The sequence below is a fragment of the Coloeus monedula genome (assembly GCF_965178545.1).
Source record: "Coloeus monedula genome assembly, chromosome: 8".
NCBI lineage: Eukaryota > Metazoa > Chordata > Aves > Passeriformes > Corvidae > Coloeus > Coloeus monedula.
In genome coordinates, this window is record NC_138788.1 from 19912270 (window position 1) to 19930413 (window position 18144).

General features: G+C 42.2%; 2 protein-coding genes across 3 annotated transcripts; one reads left to right on the top strand and one right to left on the bottom strand.

The window, feature by feature from the left end:
• The first annotated feature begins 320 nt into the window (after window positions 1-320).
• On the top strand, window positions 321-4010 carry BLOC1S2 (biogenesis of lysosomal organelles complex 1 subunit 2). 2 transcript variants are annotated; one of them, XM_082285649.1, is made up of 5 exons: window positions 321-433; window positions 1241-1357; window positions 2198-2317; window positions 2802-2906; window positions 3425-4008. In XM_082285649.1, the coding sequence occupies exons 1-5, from the start codon at window positions 382-384 to the stop codon at window positions 3454-3456; spliced, it is 426 nt and encodes a 141-aa protein (XP_082141775.1). In that variant the 5' UTR covers window positions 321-381; the 3' UTR covers window positions 3457-4008. The 2 variants fall into 2 exon arrangements, with proteins under 2 accessions (XP_082141775.1, XP_082141776.1); XM_082285650.1 differs by lacking the exon at window positions 321-433 and adding an exon at window positions 833-851 and having other exon boundaries at window positions 3425-4010.
• A 2988-nt stretch (window positions 4011-6998) lies between these two features.
• Window positions 6999-16458, bottom strand: LOC309575722 (cytochrome P450 2H1-like). Its single transcript, XM_082286492.1, has 10 exons — window positions 16335-16458; window positions 13803-13985; window positions 12708-12870; window positions 11690-11839; window positions 9935-10095; window positions 9361-9537; window positions 8789-8930; window positions 8318-8505; window positions 7699-7840; window positions 6999-7429 (listed from the first exon to the last, which is right to left on the bottom strand). The coding sequence occupies exons 1-10, from the start codon at window positions 16338-16340 to the stop codon at window positions 7248-7250; spliced, it is 1494 nt and encodes a 497-aa protein (XP_082142618.1). The 5' UTR covers window positions 16341-16458; the 3' UTR covers window positions 6999-7247.
• Between the last annotated feature and the right edge of the window lie 1686 nt (window positions 16459-18144).

Sequence of the window (18144 nt, forward strand, 5' to 3'; positions counted from 1 at the left end):
GCTGGCAGCAGTCCCTGAACCGGCCGTGCGCTGTGACAGTGCTGGTGGTGCTCTTGCAGTGAGCGGCCGGGTTGCGGTGCTGAAGGAGGAGATGCTCGCACTGACTGCGCAGCCGCCTCGAGCGCAAACCAGGCGCTCTCTGTTCTGCTTCACTGCCTTTAACAGCTGGAGCAACGTCACCTCGCACCACGTTTTGCACCTCGGTATTTGTCTCTTTCTGCAGCCGAGTTCCCGCCGCGCTCACACGCCGCACAGCCGCCGCGGCCGCCCCTCAGTGGGCGGAGGCTCCGGGGGCTCCTCCCCGCGCCCGGCGCGGGGCGGTCCCGGGCCTGGCGCGGGCCGGAGGAGGCGGTGCGGTGCCGCGGGAGGGGCTCTGTCCCCATGGCGGCTGCGGCGGAGGGGCCGCCCGAGGCCGGCGCGCAGCCCGCCAAGCGTAAGGGGCCGGGGGACCGGGACAGGGGCCGGGCGTGCCCCGGGGCCGCGGTGCGGGGCTGGGCCCGGGAAGGCCGCGGCGCGGGCAGGAGCTCCCGGTGCGCCCGCGGCCTGGCGTGTGCCGGCCGGGCCGGGCCATACGCCTGCTGCTGCTGCTGCTGCTGCTGCTCCTGCTGCTGCCCCGGGACCCGGCTGGGTCCTACCCGCGCCAGCCGGGCGGCCCCGCGCCGCCGCTTCGGTAGGAGGGAGCCGCGGGCCTCGGGCAGCCTCCGTGTGCGAGCCGGCAGACGGTGCCGACGGGGGAAGAGCGGCCTGTCGGGTTGGGGAAGAGGTGCCGTCTGCTCCGGGAAGGCCGAACAAGGGCAGGTTGTGATAGAAGCGGGTTTGGAGAAGAAAGCGGCGAATGCCGCTTTCCGCAGGTGGGGATCTGTTGAAGCGGACTGGGGCAGCTGTGCTTCCGTTCCGAGTCAGTGACTGGAAATAAACAGCAGCACCGTGCACAGCCACTCAGAAGTTCTCCCCGAATTCCTTTCCTGTCTAAGCACAGGAGGGGGCTAATACTTGTCAGGGCGGTCAGGCCGGGTGCCTGTCTCTTGAATGCTGCCTAAAGTATTAGTTTGAAATAATGTTGGTGCTACTTCAAGGAAGCTGCCCTGGTTTGTTACCCCTTAGTAAAGTAGACAACTTACATTGGAAAGTAGCTGTAGGCAGTTTGAAAGGGAAAAAATGGGACCATTTAATCTTTCTGGTGTGTTTCTGTACTTGCTATAGTTTTTCCTTAAACCTGTTATGTCTTTACCCTGACTAGAGGATCCTGCTGTTGAAACCGCAGAGGAAGCTAAGGAGCCAGCGGAGGCAGACATCAATGAACTCTGCAAAGACATGTTCAGCAAAATGGCCACTTACTTGACAGGTGAACTGACAGGTAAGGCACTGCAATACTGACCTGCAAGTTCTTTCTTTTCACTTTCTTTCAAAGAAATCTGTTGTGTAGTTTGTCTCAACTGTAACTATTTAAATCACATCTGGTAAGACTTGCAGTCCAAATTTGGCATGTTACTAGGCTGCTAAAAACACTAAGATTAGTTATATTAATTTAATGAAGTCCCAGAATAGCACAAATATTTTTCAGAATAATTCAGTATGATAGCAGCAGCTTAAAAAATAATTCTTTTTTGTCTTGAAGAAGTTTGTACATGGAAAATCAATCAAACAAAAGTGGTCTAGGTTAAGACAGACTACGAGGGAAGCACTGCATAGAGTGGAGTTCTTTTTTCCTGAGGGCAAGGATCACACATGTTTTCCAACATTTATGCTTTAGAATAAACTGCTGTGCAGAATTAACTGGAGGAAAGTAAACTGCTCACCAAGCCAGTGCATTCCATAGGCTCTTAATTTTGAAAGCACTCCACAGCACTACTGATTTGCACAGACTTGAAGGGTATATGGTACAGATGACCAATCTGGATTTGTGCTATCAGTTTTGTAAATATAAGCATCTAACTGACAGAATTAAGAGTAGAAATATGAAGACTTAGTAAATTTTTTTCAAAAAAATTTAGAAGTGAATTCATCAGTGCAGTTGATTTTTGCAGTTGATTTCACAAGATGTCATCTTTTTGTAGAGTGTATACTAATAATCTGTATTGCCATCTAAACTGTTGTGCTTCTTTTGGCTCTTTGAAATCTCTTGTCCTCTTGAAGAGTGTGCACACAATTCAAACTGTATCACCTTTAATTAAAATAAACTTAACTATTTTTTAAGCCACCAGTGAAGACTACAAGCTCTTGGAAAACATGAATAAGCTGACTAGTTTGAAGTACTTAGAAATGAAAGATATTGCTATAAACATCAGCAGAAATCTGAAGGATTTAAATCAAAAATGTAAGTACACCAAATAAGGTAGAGGTGTAATGAATGGTGCACTTGTTTGGGAAATGAAGCATCTTAGAGTCAGAAGGTTCACACTCCATTGTGCTGAAGGAAAGAAAACTCACTGGAATAGATGTGCTGCTATACAATCCCAGTCATACAGCTTTAGAGTCTGTAGATTACTGTAAGGGAAAATACATCTGAATTTGTGTCCTGGTTTGCTCCAGATTCTGGATCTGATAGGAATAACACTTCTTTTAATTCACGTTCTCTTGTTACTTGTGTTAGAGACTAGACAGTACTCTTAAACATTTCATATTTTCCTGGAATGTGGTTGTCAGTGTCACCACTTAATTTTGGGGCAGGGGAGGGAAGGACCTTTTGAATTGTCCAATCTGAAGAATGTAGTAAGAAATTGTTGTGTTTTAAAGTGTGAACTGCTTCTTGGAAGTGCATTACTGAGAACTGACAGATAACATTTTTATGCTTTTTTAAGATGCTGATCTTCAGCCATATCTGGAACAGATAAACCTAATTGAGGAACAGGTTGCAGCTCTGGAGCAGGCAGCTTATAAACTGGATGCATATTCCAAAAAACTTGGTAACTATCATCCCCCACTCTTAAGGCCTAGCAGCATAGTGCCTTGCCAAGGGGATTTAAAAAGAAAGGAAGCAAACTCTGTTTTGTTTAACAAATCTGAGCTGCAGAGTTGCCTGTGCTGCTTTTGAGCACAAACACTGTGCGTGAAGTGATAAGCATTGGGAAAAAATTGTATAACAAGTTATATTATGGTGGATTAGTACAGGTGTTGGTAAACTACAGCTTGTTAGTGAGGCTTGATTTCTTTTTTATGGTATGCACTGACTCATATTTTAAAGACTGATGTTTAGCCTTGCAAATTGCGGGATTCATTAAGTTCCACCAGGCACTCAAGTCCCCTTGGCTTAAATTAGTATTATTGTCTGACTTAAGCACTGGGTTCTTAAAAAAAATTATTGTACAATTATATTTGCCTAAATGCATTAGTAAAAAAGTGTCCTGAATGATACAGTAAATTAGCTTACAGGATGAAAAGCTTTTACCTACCAAGTACTAAAATATTATTTTTCCTTCTGCAGAAGCCAAGTACAAAAAACTGGAGAAACGATGAAATCACAACAGTCTATAAACTGGAGTTGGGCAGTGAATCACACTGGTTTTGCACAACATTCTGTATGTTGACAAGGATTTGGTTACAGCTAACATGAAGACTGGGAACTTTTTTCAGCTATTGAATACAGTAGGCTGTATTCAGGCTTAAGGCTGAATAATATTTTCCTCTTCTCAAGGGGTACTGTTGCCTCCGTTCTGCAGTGAAAAGTAGAAGCTTGTCCTTAACTCATGTTGATATTGGCTATACGTGTGTTAGTCCTGTTTTCCACATGAAATACTTGGTTTAGGGAAGGTCTTCTGTAATCTGTAAAGACATTTTCCCGTAGTAGCAGCAGGACCTAAACTTCAATTTTTCCTCCATTGAGCTCTGTATTGGGAAGATACCTGGACCTTTGGACTTAATGGGTGGGGTATCAAAAACACTTCATTTTGGTATCTCCTTTTATCTGTTTGAAATAGAGAGACTAATCACTATAAATTTACAATAAACTTGCTGCGTTTATTTCTCTGGAATCTCATGGTCTGTTGGAAAGATTACGCAAGCTGCTTTTTTTATTTTTTCAAAGGGGTCTGTTAATAAAGACAAACTCCTTCAATCTGCTGGAGATGATGGAAGAAAATGTATTTTAAACTCTGCATCAAGTGTTCCTGCAATTACATTCTTTGACTGTCTGGACCTCAGGTGAAATTTCAAGACATACTACTTTATCACATGCTCAGTTAACTTAGCAGATCCTTTCTCTACCAGTGAATTTTGATCCTAGTAGTTTTTGAAGTGGCATGCCTAGCACAAAAAACTGCTTCTCTGCTAGGTTAACAGTGTTCCAGATTGCTGATTCGGCAGAGTTCTTTGTACTGAACAAGTATTCTTCCTACTCCAAGGATATTTTTGCTGTAGCTATTGACCTTAAGTAATTCAAGCTGCCTTTTGAGTGAGTTGCAGTTGAAGACCAGTATAAGTGCTGATATGTAGGAAAGAAGTGGTTCAAACTTCTTAGTGTGTTTAAAAGAATGTCTAGTCAGGTGCCAGTGTGATAAAGATCATCATGCTGTCAGGCTATGTACAGCCACTAATTAGTCAGGATGGACACTTTTTCTTAGTGCTCTTTAAAAAGAGTGAAGCAGATGACTTTTGAGAGCCTTCACCATCACTTTGAAAAGGCAGGGTTTGAAATAGAAATAGCATTTCTGTGCTCGCGGTGTTACCTGGCGGGGCTGCAGGGGGACACAAGGAGGCACTGTGCCAGCAGCGAAAACCACAGATCTTGCAGGAAAGGCACGCTACGGACCAGCTCCTGTTGAAAAGGTTGGTTTTCTGTGTATACAAAATGCAGTACCATTTCAAAACAAGGATGAAAACCTCCAGGGGCTCCGAAGATGGAAATCCTCCTAGCCATGCACTGCTACTAAGTGCTTAGTGTTTTCAGGTAAGAAAGGTAAGAAATAGTGAGTTCCTTTACAAATCCTTGAGTATCCCACCTCCAGGAAGCAAAAATTAGAAGAGGGACTTGTCCCAAAAGTGATTTTTTTTTTGAGAGGAAATTTTAGAGACCAACTTTCTGGCTGCTGGAGAATTGTGTGACAGTGGCACCCCAGTTAGGCCAAGAGCTGACAGCTGTGTTCCCGGTTGTGTCTCTGAGTAACTGTTACCCTCCCTGCCTGAGGGACCTCTGTGCCATTGGTAGAATCCAAATCATGTCAAGCATGGCAGGTCCTTGGAGAGTAGCACCATAGGAGAGACAGAGGTGTGTGTAAACAGCATTGTACTGGGGAAATGGATAGTCCAAAAGCAAAGCCACGACTTGGTTACTGCTCGGATGTTTCACTTGGAGAGTCCCTGAGAAATTCCAGAGGAGGTACAGAAGGTGGTTAAATCTCACTGTTCTCTATTGCAGTATTTTCTGGTGGAAAATAGAGTAAGAAAGTAGTGGGTTCTTGAAGGGAGGAACAGGAAGAAAACAGAAAAGGGAGGGCTGATGGATGAGAGTCCAGGGACGAAGAGTGTCATCAAAATGGTCTATACAACCACTTTGGAGCTGAAGCAGTTCTTGATGGCTTGAACTGCAACTGCAAACCAGGGGATGAAAATCAGCCTAGCAAATACAGCTTTTGGCAGAAGCAGAAGAGTTCCAGAGGAGAGTTTGTTTTTTTGCAGCATCTTAAGACAGTTCTGCCCAGCTTCTCTAACATGTTTTTCTAAAGTCATCCAACTTTCAGAGCAGTACTTTGTGGAGATATCCACAGTCTTCAGAATCAGGGCACATGGCTTTAGTCCTCCTCTAATCCCAAAGCCCACTTCATACCATGCTGGAGTCTCTGGGTGCTAAAGCTGTTTTCTTGTTGATGTGCATTGGCTGCCTCCTTCACTTTTCAGCATGGAGGAAGATACCTGGAACAAGGAAGCTGCTCCCTCATTTGTTTTGGCTATTTTGGTTGTGGCACAGCTAAAGAGGAAGTACAGTGCTTTCTTCTTTTTATCTGGTGAGAGGACTTGTATCTGTGATACTGTGACATTTGTGGCTTTTTGCCTTTGCAATGCCATGTTACTAACTCGTGGTATCTAGGTTATTAATCTTTGAAAGGAAACAAGTTCTGTCTGTTTCACATAAACAGTTAATGCCATTGTGGTAATATTACAGTTTTGTCTTTTCCCACATAGTACAGATTCAGCTCTCTACATTGATGGGAACATGATCAAGACAGGAAATGCCACTCGTGGATCTGTACATGTATGCTTGGCAAGTCATGTAAACTCTATTTACGATTTTTTTCCTGATTGTAACATTGCTGCAGTGATCTTTATGTACTTCATAAAATAACGGGAAGATGCAAGCTGGCATTCATCTAGGAAAAGGCACTGGCAAGGATCCTGATATTATTTCATTTGTCCTTTTTTTCCACAACGAACAGCTCTGTAACCACAGTTCGGGGTTCTAATAGGTCCCGTAGAGTCAGTGCAGCTTTATCCCACATTAGGAATGGAAGTTTATAGGTCAGTAGCCAGCTCATTCTTCAAGCCATAGTACAATTCTTATAAGTGAGTGAAATTAAACAGTCAGAGGTGTACAAGACTTGAAAGAGATTTTGGAGTATAAGCTTTGTGGACACAGGTTTTTCACTAAAAGATGTTCTGGGATGTCAGAAAAACAATTCAGTATACTACTTCTTTATTTTGTAATTTATTTTATAAATTGTAATTTCACAAACCTTTATTATAAACACACTGAAGATGACCCATCTGCCCAGTCATTGACAAACTCCATCCCCACCACAGTAGACCCTAAGTATTGGGGAAAGAATATACAATAGATGATCATCATCTAACACAAAAAATCCTCAGTGTTTTATGCTTGCCTTTACAAATAGATGACAAACAAACTGAAAGTACAGAGGAGAGAGGTACTTCAGGAAAAGTCTGTAAAATCCCTGGAGTACAAGCATCTGTTCCTGCTGGAACCCCTCAGGTGATAGGGGCAGGAGCAGCAGGGCTCTCAGAGAACTGTTGCAGACAGCCTGGCATGTCAGGAGCCAGACAGGGACCAGAGCTGGGTGAGGTAGGTGCATAGGAGAATCTATAATTTTTCACAGGGAGTTGTGTGATTGCCTACTCTGTTAAGAGCTGGCTGTGGTGATTATAAAAGCACCACACAATTTTCTTTTCTAAGCACTCTTCTCTCCATTAAGTATGTATCAAATGATCTGAGTGTTTCAGTCTCAACAGATTGGGGAATGGCTGTCATTCGACCTGAGTACTCATGAGTTTGGGAGCTGGCAACTGTCTTCACTTGGCTAACGTGGAACAAAAGAGACCTCATAGTGTTGGGGTATATTTGCCAGACTGGTGATTACTGGGGTAATGTCAATGTCTTTGTGATCAATAGTAGGCTTCAAAGTAAAGTTCTGCAGGATGGATATTAAAAATATGAATATCTCCATCCGGGCCAGACCTTCTCCTGCACAGACGCGTTTTCCTACAAGAAAAAAAAATTGAGTTTGAGACACAAGTTGCATGTCTGAGTCCCACTTCATACACATCTTGTAGAAGGCATTGGAGGAGCTTTTGTGTTTACTTAAAAAGGAAGGCAACTGAAACTCTAGTGAAGGGGTTAGAGTTGCCCAGAAGTGACTGTAGCAGATGTCACCTGACATCACTGTACAGACCATGGTGATAGAGTCATGAAATCTTCAGAGAAATTCCAGGAGAGGATAGTCTAGGATCGGAAAGAGCAAGAGGTCTTACCTGTAGAAAATGGCATGAAGTAGTCACTCTTTTTAAAGGTACCATTTGCATTCAAGAAATGTCCTGGGTCAAATTTTTCTGGATTTGGAAATTCCTTGCTATCATGTAGGACAGAACTCAGCATAGGGAATATCATAGTGTCCTGAATTAACAAAAAAGAAAGGTACAATGGAAATATGTTAAAGCAAGGAGGCACTAAGAAATTTAAGAAAATCCCAGAGCTAAACAGAACGGTAGTCAAAGTTTAACCAGGTTTAAGTGAACATTTAATGCATGAAAATAGATGCCATTGGTATGGCAAATATGGTTTTTAAATGAATTTTAATGGTGAGTCTGTTTGGAGTATTTAATATTGCTTCCAAATAAATTGCAACTTGCGTTTATGTGAAAAAATAAATGGAAAGCTCTATCTCCCTCTTCATACAGAGGATGTAAAAGTATTTTCTTCCTTTTCTCCTAACACAAGGGGTTAGACTCAGTAACTTCTAGAATCCCCTTCCAGAAAAAAATTTCAATTCAGTATAGTATTTCAGTGCTTTTGAAAATTAAATAAAATACAAAGAACAGAACACAGCATTCTTTTCAAGAGATGACCTTTCTCAGACACAGTGGAACAGACCTTGGGGATAAAATAGTCTCTGAACTTGGTGTCTCTGATAACAGCATGTGGGACATTAAGAGGAAGGAAATCGATGTATCTCTGGACTTCATGGATCACAGCATCTGTAAAGGGCATCTGGCTCCGATCTGACATGCGAGGGCTTCGGTCCCGGCCGATCACGGAATCAATCTCCTTTTGCATTTTCTCTATTAAGAAATAAGTAAGTGTTGAATGAACAAATCCCCCATCTGTTTGCCTGAACCTCTCCCCCCATTCACAGCAAAGTTTGCTTTTAGCACACCAGGAATATATGAATATACTTAGTACTAACATCTCCTTCCTATGCACAAAACTAAGACTAATACACATTTCCACACTGCAGAGACATACTTCCTTCGTCAGGGGACTATTGCCACGTGGTAGTGACAGGAATTGTCCAAACTGATCCCACAACTTATTAAAAAGTTTTAAACTATTTCTTTCCATTACCTACTATCTCTGGGTATTTATGGAGAATCAGAATTGCAAATCTCAGTGTGAGGCTTGTTGTCCCTGTTCCTGCAAGGAACAAGTCGAGCGTGGTTCTGCTCAAGGTCTCAACGGTGAATTCTGAGTGATCATTCCCTTTCTCCTGCAGGGAAGATTTGGCAGAAGGTTTTGAATGACAAAGCCAAGAAGTTTGTTTAAAAAGAAAAATCCTGTACCCGTAATGTAAGTTTATAAACACATCTAATGTCCTATCAAAAATATGACAGTCACTCTCCAGAACACCTGCATTTATGGTAGGTTTACTGAATAATATTAAAAACCTTTTTTAATATGGAAGGAGCATCAAATTGCATTAACCAGATTGGTCTTCACTTTTTCCTCACTTTGGCTCATGCTGTTAATTCTGTGTTTAAAACTTGAGAAGAAAATGGAGAAGATAAAATTAAGTCAGTGGGACAAGAAGAGCAAGTTCCCCTCTGTATTTGCAAAAACCCAATGCCCCATCACAAGTAAAAGATGTGATTCAAGCAGTGATTTCCCTATAATCCAATAAATGTCTACTCTTACAGTACCTGTTCCATTTTGTTAAGGAAAGCATCAATAAAATCTCGAGGACAAGTGGGATCCAGGGTTTTCTGGTGTTCCCTTATGATATCTGTTGTGAATTTATCAATTTTTTCAATATTTTTTATCAGTTGTTTATGAGGTCCAGGTAAATACTCCATGATATTTGGGAAGAAATTATATATCTGTAAAAAAAAAAGGGATGACAAAGTACGTTCTGATTAATGTGTATACAATAAAATGTTCCCCTGATTGTAACAATGAAAATGGGGCAGTTAAACTGTTTTGGAACAGTACGTCTTTATTACTCAGGATTTTATTGCCATTTACTTTATGGTTTCAGTACCTTCAAGGATAGATGGCACTTGAGCAATTTTTGCAATGACAGCTTTTGGACATATAATGGCAGTTCCACAAGGTAAGAAAAAAACAGCAGGAATTTGTTTAACTGACTTTTTCACTTTTAAAAATTTTTTCAAATTTAGGAAAACCCGCTGCAATTAAAAACTAATAACATGAATAAATATTCCTTAATAAAATATTATAATAGCTAACAAATGTATTAAATAAAACCACACACACCTGTGTTTGTATAGACATCTGGAGCTTGTTGTTTTCCTCTATCCAATCAATTAAAGCAAGAAATTTCTTGTCCTCATAGTCAAACCGATCCCCAAAGACGATGGAGCAGATGATGTTGGAAACAGCATGGATTAGGAAACTCCCAGGGTTGAAGGGTCGCTCTGCAACAGCCACCAAAAAGTGGTTCTCAGCAGAACTCTGGTCTGAGTGCCTTAGTTCCTCTTCAGCTAGCACATGCCTGTCTGCCTTATAGACTGTTTATTAGAAATAGCCTAAAGATTCCCACAAAATCCCAATGAAACCATAGGGACTTTGCCTGAACCATGTCTTTAGGTTATTGAACTCTCCTTATTAACTTTATTAGCATAACCTCAGTTACACAACTTTCTCCTTGGGGTTCAAATGCCTGTGATCAAAGTCTAGTTTTGATAGCACAGCTGCATTACTTCTATGAAGAGAATTATGGTGTAAGCAAAAAGCAAGATTAGACCCAAGAAAGAAAGGAAAGCTATAATTACAGACAGTGATAGAGTGCCTCTCAAGGTTTCAAGATGAGAAACAATAACATGAAAAGGTGTAAAATCCCAAAAGAAAACCATAGAGTGAGAAAATGTCAAATTGGCAGCAGACTATTCCAAGGAGCAATAGCACCGATTCTTCTCTGCCTGACTGGTGACTCTGTGGCAATCGAAGACTCAGCAGATGTTTCAGAGGTCGTGAGAATATTAATGTTGAATGTAGAAGATGCTAGTCATAGCTATTTATTAATTACATTAAGGGTAAATAATGGAATTATACTTTTCTGTTGTATATATCTTGCTTGCAAAACCTTTTAGTACACAAGTAAAAGATGCAGTAACAAGGTGAGCCAGAGCTAGAGGCTTGCATAAGGGCATAAGAAATATAGTATTACTGTGCTAGTCAAAAGGTTAAAGCAATGCAGGTGAGAGTGTTTTCTCTGATTTATAAAATAAATGTTTATCTGAGAAGCCAGATTGAATTTTCTAGTGGCTCATGAAAAACAGTGATGCTTAATCATCCTTTTAGATCCATCTGCTTTCCCCTGCCTTGCAGAATAGGCACACATTGAGGACTGGCAATGAAAAGGATGCCTGGGGTCCAGGCTGGTACTATGTCACCCTCAGGGGTGACTTAGAAGTCACACTGACTTTTATACTACCAGAAAACACATTTACGGGTTGAAACCAAGTGGGTAACCTTATACCCTTCCCTCAGAAGCAGCTTATATCCCTGTTCCCATTGAAAAGCCCCATCAATACTGGGACGTGTTGTCTAGTGTTCAGATGGACTGGACCCAACCTCAAATATCTGCAAGTGAGTTCTCTGGTCACCCACTTCGTCAAGATCTGTTTACATAGAGCTGCAGGAGACAAGGTGAAGAGGAGCCTACGTGGTTACATGACAGCGTCCAGCACTGTCTCCATGGCTGAGTTCCATCAAACCCTTGGCTCTGTGGCAAAGCCTTTCCTTTTGCCACTTGCTGTCTTGTTCCTCAAGCAGAATAGGTTAAAAGGCACTTTTCAAGCCTCTCTTACTTTTATCCTCCATACTGTCACCATGTCTTTGATTGACCCACTTCCAGGACTGATAACTTTGCCTACAGAAGCAGGGAGCAGAAACAGCAGCCGTATGTGCACTCCTTGGGCCATAGATTTTGTGAAGCAGCCCTATACCGCTCATTGCCTCATTGCAGATATGTAGAGTGTCTCAGCAGGCATGAAGTCCTTATCCTACCATGTGTGTTCTTGAGCCTCTCCACCAGAAAATTAGCTTCCTCCTGGATTCGCTCCTCAATGCTCTTTTTCCCCATCCCAAAATCTCGCAGGGTGGTGAGTGCAAATCGTCGCAGCTGCCTCCAGGTCTCCCCATTGCTGGTCACAATGCCTGACACAGGGAGGAAAAATAGACCTTCATGATGAAATAGATTTTTTTTCCCTCAATGGGAACTACACAGTAAGTACTCAGCATGCAAAGACACCTCTCTGTGGAGTTACAGCACAATTGCTATCTGCCCAAAACCATAACTTCTCTGCAATTCTGAAGGTGACAAATTTGATCCACCTGTCACAGCGCTTTGAGTAAAATGGACTTTATTCCCAGGATAATAAAAACTATGTAGGGAAGTAAGTAAGAAGTAATGCTGGATTGGTCTTGGGCACAAGGCCTTTACACTGAAATAACTACTCAAATGTTCTGCTGTGCACCTTCACAGAGCATATCATTAGTGACAATACCATTGGTACTGCACTACATATATAATACCATGGAATATGTACAATAAATGCCATACCAGGGACTGACCTGGTGAATAATCTCATGACCTAATCTGGAGTGTGGTCCTTACTAGGTCAGCCTGTATTATTTTATCTTTGTTGTGCTGTGACTTTCCTTTTGCTGGTTCCTTAGCTATATCTATATTCAGAATATTTTCAGAAATGGGAGAATGAATGTAAGACCTTAGAGGCACATTTAATGTACAAAATTTTAGCCAGCACTTGAAGCATGCTGAAAATAAAAAGGCACTCAGTGAAGCCATCCTGGGACCTGAAACAGGGGACCAGTCTAATCATGGGTCCAAGTAATGAGCTGGGTTTTTGGTCTTTAATTGCTAATTTGTCTGCATAAAAGTAGTAAATGAAATATTTGTCTGCAAAAAAGTAGCAAATTCCCTCCTGCACTGCCCTCTCAGCTGTGTCCCTGAAGCACTGAAAGCATCTGTTGCCATCTAACGCTGGCATTACCAAGGATGTACCTGTGCCTTGGAAGAGTTTTTTAATCAGTGGTAGAATGCCTCTTCCACTGAAGTCATCTCCTTGATCAACCAGAGCTTCTTTTACAACATCATAGCCATACAGCACCACAACCTTTTGTGGGCCTAAATGTACCGTGAAGACAGAACCATACTTCTCACTGAGCTGTAGGAAAGATGAGCACAAAGAACAGCATGACAACATGAATGATAATCATATTAAGTTTGCAGCAAAGAGGTCTGACAGGTGATGTGCCAGTGTCCCAGCACTGCTGAGACATGACATTGATTAACAACAGCGCAGAGATCTTTGAACTATGAGTTACAGACAAGGGAATAGGGAATCATACAAGAAATAGGGAATATGAATGGAAATGGTGAGTATCCAGTCTAAGTCTGAGAAAAGAAAATAGCCCTTTGCAGCGCTGGCAAAACATTTCAGAATGCCTTTCTACAAGGCATAGTGGATAACAGTTTACATGAGCTCTAAAATCAATTATATACACATATGGAAGCAAATGCCTAAAGGGTTTTTGAGCACAAACAGCAAAGCTGTCTCTCAAACAGGTATTTTTTCCTGATGGGTGACATCAGTCAGGGGAGGGAATGGACAGCACAATCACTTCCAAATGTTTTTGCTTCAATTTCTGTGCTTGCTACTTCCAGAAGATCCTACATATCTGCTAAGGAGAAGAAGCAGCAAAATGGAGCAGGGTTCTCCCCCCAAAAAGGGCCAGGCTGTGTTGCCAACATGGCGAGGAGTTGGGCACAGGAGGATTATCTTGCAACAGCATCAGTGCCTTGATTGCAAATCCACTGCAAATTGTAGTACTGTAGTACAAATTGTGAGGTCAGTACAGGGCTTACTGTTAGTATGATCACTGCAAATATATAGACTGACTTGTAGTATATAGACTTACAAATTATTGCAATATATAGAGTTCACAGGCATGTATATCTGGGAAACATTTTGTTTCTGTTTGAATCTAACATTTGGTCAATGCAAATTAAGCCTGTGAATTAAGCTGAGACTGGTGGGACTGGACTTTTTTTATATGCAATGAAGACAACATAGGAAGGAATGAGACAGTCCCTTACCTCCTTCAAGCTTTCTGGCAAATTCCATGGGTTAATCTGGAGCAGGTTTCCAACAATGGGGAATGCAGTGGGACCAGGAGGCTCCTTCCCTTTTTGAGATCTGCTTCTCCATGTGGCAAAGAGAAGGCATGAGATGCAGACCAGCAAGAAAATAGTGGTCATTCCCAGGGGCTCCATAGCTGGCTGAGGAAGAGAAGTCAAGTGTCAGAAAATCCTGATGCTGGACCTGTAAATCCATGCTTATTTATATGCTGTGGTGCCAAGGCATGTGGTTGAAATGAGCCAATAGTGCCTTCCTATTCCTGTTGAGATACGAGTTTACTTATTAATCTGCTCATGATAAGAATGAATGTTACTAAAGTTGACTTTGTGAGTTATGTAATAGTCCTAAAGCAATGGTAACTAAGACCTGGCAAAGCCCTGGTAGGGAAACAAATAAACAAGGGATGAGAGCATGTGTAGAGAGCAGAAGATGGTAACAACTGTAGCTTAAGAAGGGGAATGGAAGTATTAGTGGAATAAAACATAAATTGGTTTCATTATCTTAGGAAGTCTCTGTGTAATAAGAAAGAGACATGACATTACTCCTAAAGTCATCCTGAATGAGAATCTGCAGAAGAAGATTGGTTATCTCTGTTTATCTCTGATCTATGAAACTGGTGCTCAAAGACAATGCAGGGGATAATGCTGGTAAGAAAAATGAAGTGTGTCAAACACAGAATATTCTGAGTTGGAAGGGATCCTCTAGTCCAACTCTTAAATGAATGGCCCCCACAGGGATCAAATCCACAACCTTGGCATTATTAGCACCATGCTCTAATCAGCTGAGGTAATCTCAGTACAAATTCTGCGTAGCAAAATCTCTCTGGACAGTTCTGTTTGAAACAGCTTGCTCTTTTTTATTCTCCCTCCTCCCCCTCGCACCTTCTGCTCTGTTTTTGAGAAGCTTTATGTTTTACAGCCCCAGAGCCCTAGCAGAGGAGAGAAGTCCTCATTGCGATGCTTCCTGGGTAGGTCTCACCCATCACCCCATAGGCTCCGGTCACACTCTGACCACTCTCCTGCTCTTTGCTTCAGACACCCTGGTCTCTGTAAATCACCTACTGATAATGGATGAGCATTAAATTGGTGCCAGTGCCCTTTGGCAGTGCCTGTTTCTCTTTACACACTAGAGAAGGAGCTCATCCAGATTTTCAGACAACTAATGTAAAATTATGGGTATCCCACCCAAACAACCACGTCAGGGACCATTTCAGTCAGAGAAACAGGCTCTGCCACCTGCCAAGACTCTGCCCATGCTGTCCCATTCCATCATTTGAGACACACAGCCAAAATGATACTGACCCCTTAGATGCTGTGATGCTGGAAGGATGTGTTAAAATGCATATAATCTTATATATCTTTATATATCCCATATATAACAATATATATCCTATATAAAATAATAGATATGTATCTAAATCTCTTCTTTGTCTCCCCGGTAATGGTAACAGAAAGTAATTTGACTTCCTGCATGAACTTGTTGGCTTAGAATTTGAGTCCACATTTGTTCAATCAGTTTTTGAGTGTTCATGTGTACAAAAATAGCCAGACGTACTGTAAACACCACACTTTGTTTTCTACTGAGTTGTCAAAGTGGGGTTCTAAGGATGGGTAGATTTTATCTTTAGCACAGTTAGACGAGTACTAGCAGATTCTACAACAGCGAGCGAAGAAACATGTCCTGCTTAAATTTAGGTATTAAAACGGTGGGCATACAAATGAGCTGATGGTCTCCCCTGCTAGTGGGGAAATACTGATGCTTACAGAGAACAGGTTATCTCACTTCTCTTATGAGTTTATTTTAGTAAAATGAGTCAGTCACTGAAGAAGTTTGTTTCCCCTGACTGCAAAGGAAGGCTCTGGAGACATATACAGATTTACATGTCTGACTGCTAGGGATATGTTTTGAGGCAGATGACTCTAATTTCCTGCTCATTTGTCCTGGTCCTAATGGGGTTTTTTATCAGCAACAAATTGTGCAAATTCTAGTACAATAGGCACTACTCTGAATACTGCACACCAGGGCATTTAAAACCAGAAGTGGGCAGATGAGTGAAATTGAAAGGAACCTTCTGGGCTTTGGAGCGATGATTATATTGCTGAGAACAGTCAGTTTTATTGTCATCAAGGAAAAACTCTAGTTGTTTGCATTCTGTTTTCCTTTACTTTTGCAGATAAAGTGCCTTTCATTCCTCTATTGGCAGCCCTGAGGGTGCACAACTGCTGTGAAGCCTAATGCACTGGAAAAGCAGGGCTTTGCTTGCAGCATCACCCCACATCCGGACATGGCTTTTTCATTATTTATGTAATTACTCACATAATCCCTGAAGGGTTTCAAAATGGTGTTGGGAATAAAGCCAGAGCTGCTTGGAGGGATCCATGAGTTTAACTGGGAAGAGATTTAACTGCCAAAGATCTTGGGTCACCTCTGATGACAGAAAGACAGGGATTATTTGAGTCTGAAAGGCTGTTTGAGTATGAAAGGCTTACCTGCATCTGAAAGACCCATCCTGATATAGCTCACATTCACAGGAAGCACCTAAAAGACTCTGCTTTCTTCCCAGCTTTCTTCCCCACGTAGTAGGAAAGCAGATGCTTTCTGGTCCTCTGGTCTTGTTACAAGTTGGCACCATTCTCTGGCTCCACCTGCGAATTTAAGCTCAAATTGACAGGGTGGGATGCTGCTGCATGAACCAGTCTTTCAAATTCCAGACCTTCCTTTGAATGCCTTCTGGAGGCTGTTGCTTTGCTGGGCCTGCCTCTTGGCATGTAGGGGCCAGCTCCTGGGATTCCATCCTGTGCTTATGTGTAGCCTTTAATCTGGGACCTGCACTTAATTCACTTGCTTCTGTTGTTCTCCAGATTAGGTCTGTGAGAAAACCTTCTTCTCCCCAAAATAGCCCCTTCAAGTGTATTCACAGCCTGCTAAGGCATACTGGATCTGGCTCCCTCAGAGCAGCTGGTGTGGTGCTGCAGTTATATTTGTGACAGTGTTGAGGACACACCAGTGTTTTAGCCACTGCTGAACAATGCTTGCACAGCACTGAGGCTTTCTTGGGTGCTCCCTCTGTCCCCAACCCAAGTAGCAGGCTGGGGGACAGCAAGGGATCGTGAGTGGACACAGCTAGGATAACCAACCCAAACTGACCAAAGAGATAATCCATGTTGTCTAACATCATGCTTGGCAAAGAAAACTGGGGAATTGTCTCTCCAATGCAGCCATTTTTCAGAGACTGTCTGGTCATGAGTCTTCTGGTGGTGAGTCTTTGCATCACTTTTTTATTTTTTTCCTTCTCTTTGTTTAACTGTCTGTATCTTGACGAGGAAATTTTATCATTTTTGTTCTTCCAAGTTGCTCCCTCATCCTGTTAGAGAGAGATCTACAGTCTGCACCACAGAAAGCTGGGTACAGCCTATTAACTAGTGTCTATTCCTTGGCATCCAGGCACAAATCCATGTAACAATTTTTGGTATTTGTTCCTTTCTGTGTTTTTAAATAAGCAAAAGGAGGTGGCTTTTCATACACCATGCCCTTCGGCTGTGGAACACCATTTTTCAAGACATATGTGTCCAAAAAGTAACCAGACAAATTCACGGGAGCAAAATCCATTGAGGGTACTCAAACACAAAGACACCACTGATAGCTCAGGAATCACTGGAGACTGAAGCAGTCTGAAAGAATATTCCTCTGTGGTAGCCATGGTTTTGTTCTGTTCCTTGAGAGCTAATTCTTAAGCTAGTGTTGGAGTTGGAGAGAGTACTGGGCTGCCTTGACTATTGTCATGATCCAGCACACCCATCCTCGGGTTCCTATGTCCTTACATTATAATGTGACATTTCACTAAACATTTTCATTGAGATGGTTTAACCCCAGCTGACAACTGAGCACCACACAGCCGCTTACTCACTCTCCCTCTCCAGCAGGACAGAGGGGAAGAGAACCAGAACAGTACAAGTGAAAAAACTCATGGGTTGACATAAGAACATTTTAATAGTTGAAATAAATAATGATGATGATGACAATGATGATGAAGAAAAGGAAATTTAAAAAATAAAACTCGAGAAAGACAAGTAATGGAAATTAAAAACAGTTGCTCACTACCAACAAATTGATGCCCAGCCACTGCTGAGCAGTGGCCCCCAGCCTATTTCTCCCTAGTTTATGTGTTGAGCATATTGCCATACGGCATGAAATATCCCTTTGAACAGTTGGGATCAGCTGTCCCAGCTGTGTCTCCTCACAACTTCTTGTGTTACCCCAGCCTATTTGCTGGCAGGGTGGTAGGAGAATTAGAAAAGA

Coding starts and splice junctions, on each gene's coding strand:
- BLOC1S2 (XM_082285649.1), top strand. CDS start 382: ATGGCGGCTGCGGCGGAGGGGCCGCCCGAGGCCGGCGCGCAGCCCGCC. Junction 1,358..2,197: donor CTTGACAGGTGAACTGACAG/GTAAGGCACTGC, acceptor CTATTTTTTAAG/CCACCAGTGAAGACTACAAG. Junction 2,907..3,424: donor TGCATATTCCAAAAAACTTG/GTAACTATCATC, acceptor TTCCTTCTGCAG/AAGCCAAGTACAAAAAACTG.
- LOC309575722 (XM_082286492.1), bottom strand. Junction 12,871..13,802: donor TGCCAGAAAGCTTGAAGGAG/GTAAGGGACTGT, acceptor TCTTTCCTACAG/CTCAGTGAGAAGTATGGTTC. Junction 11,840..12,707: donor AAAACTCTTCCAAGGCACAG/GTACATCCTTGG, acceptor TCCCTGTGTCAG/GCATTGTGACCAGCAATGGG.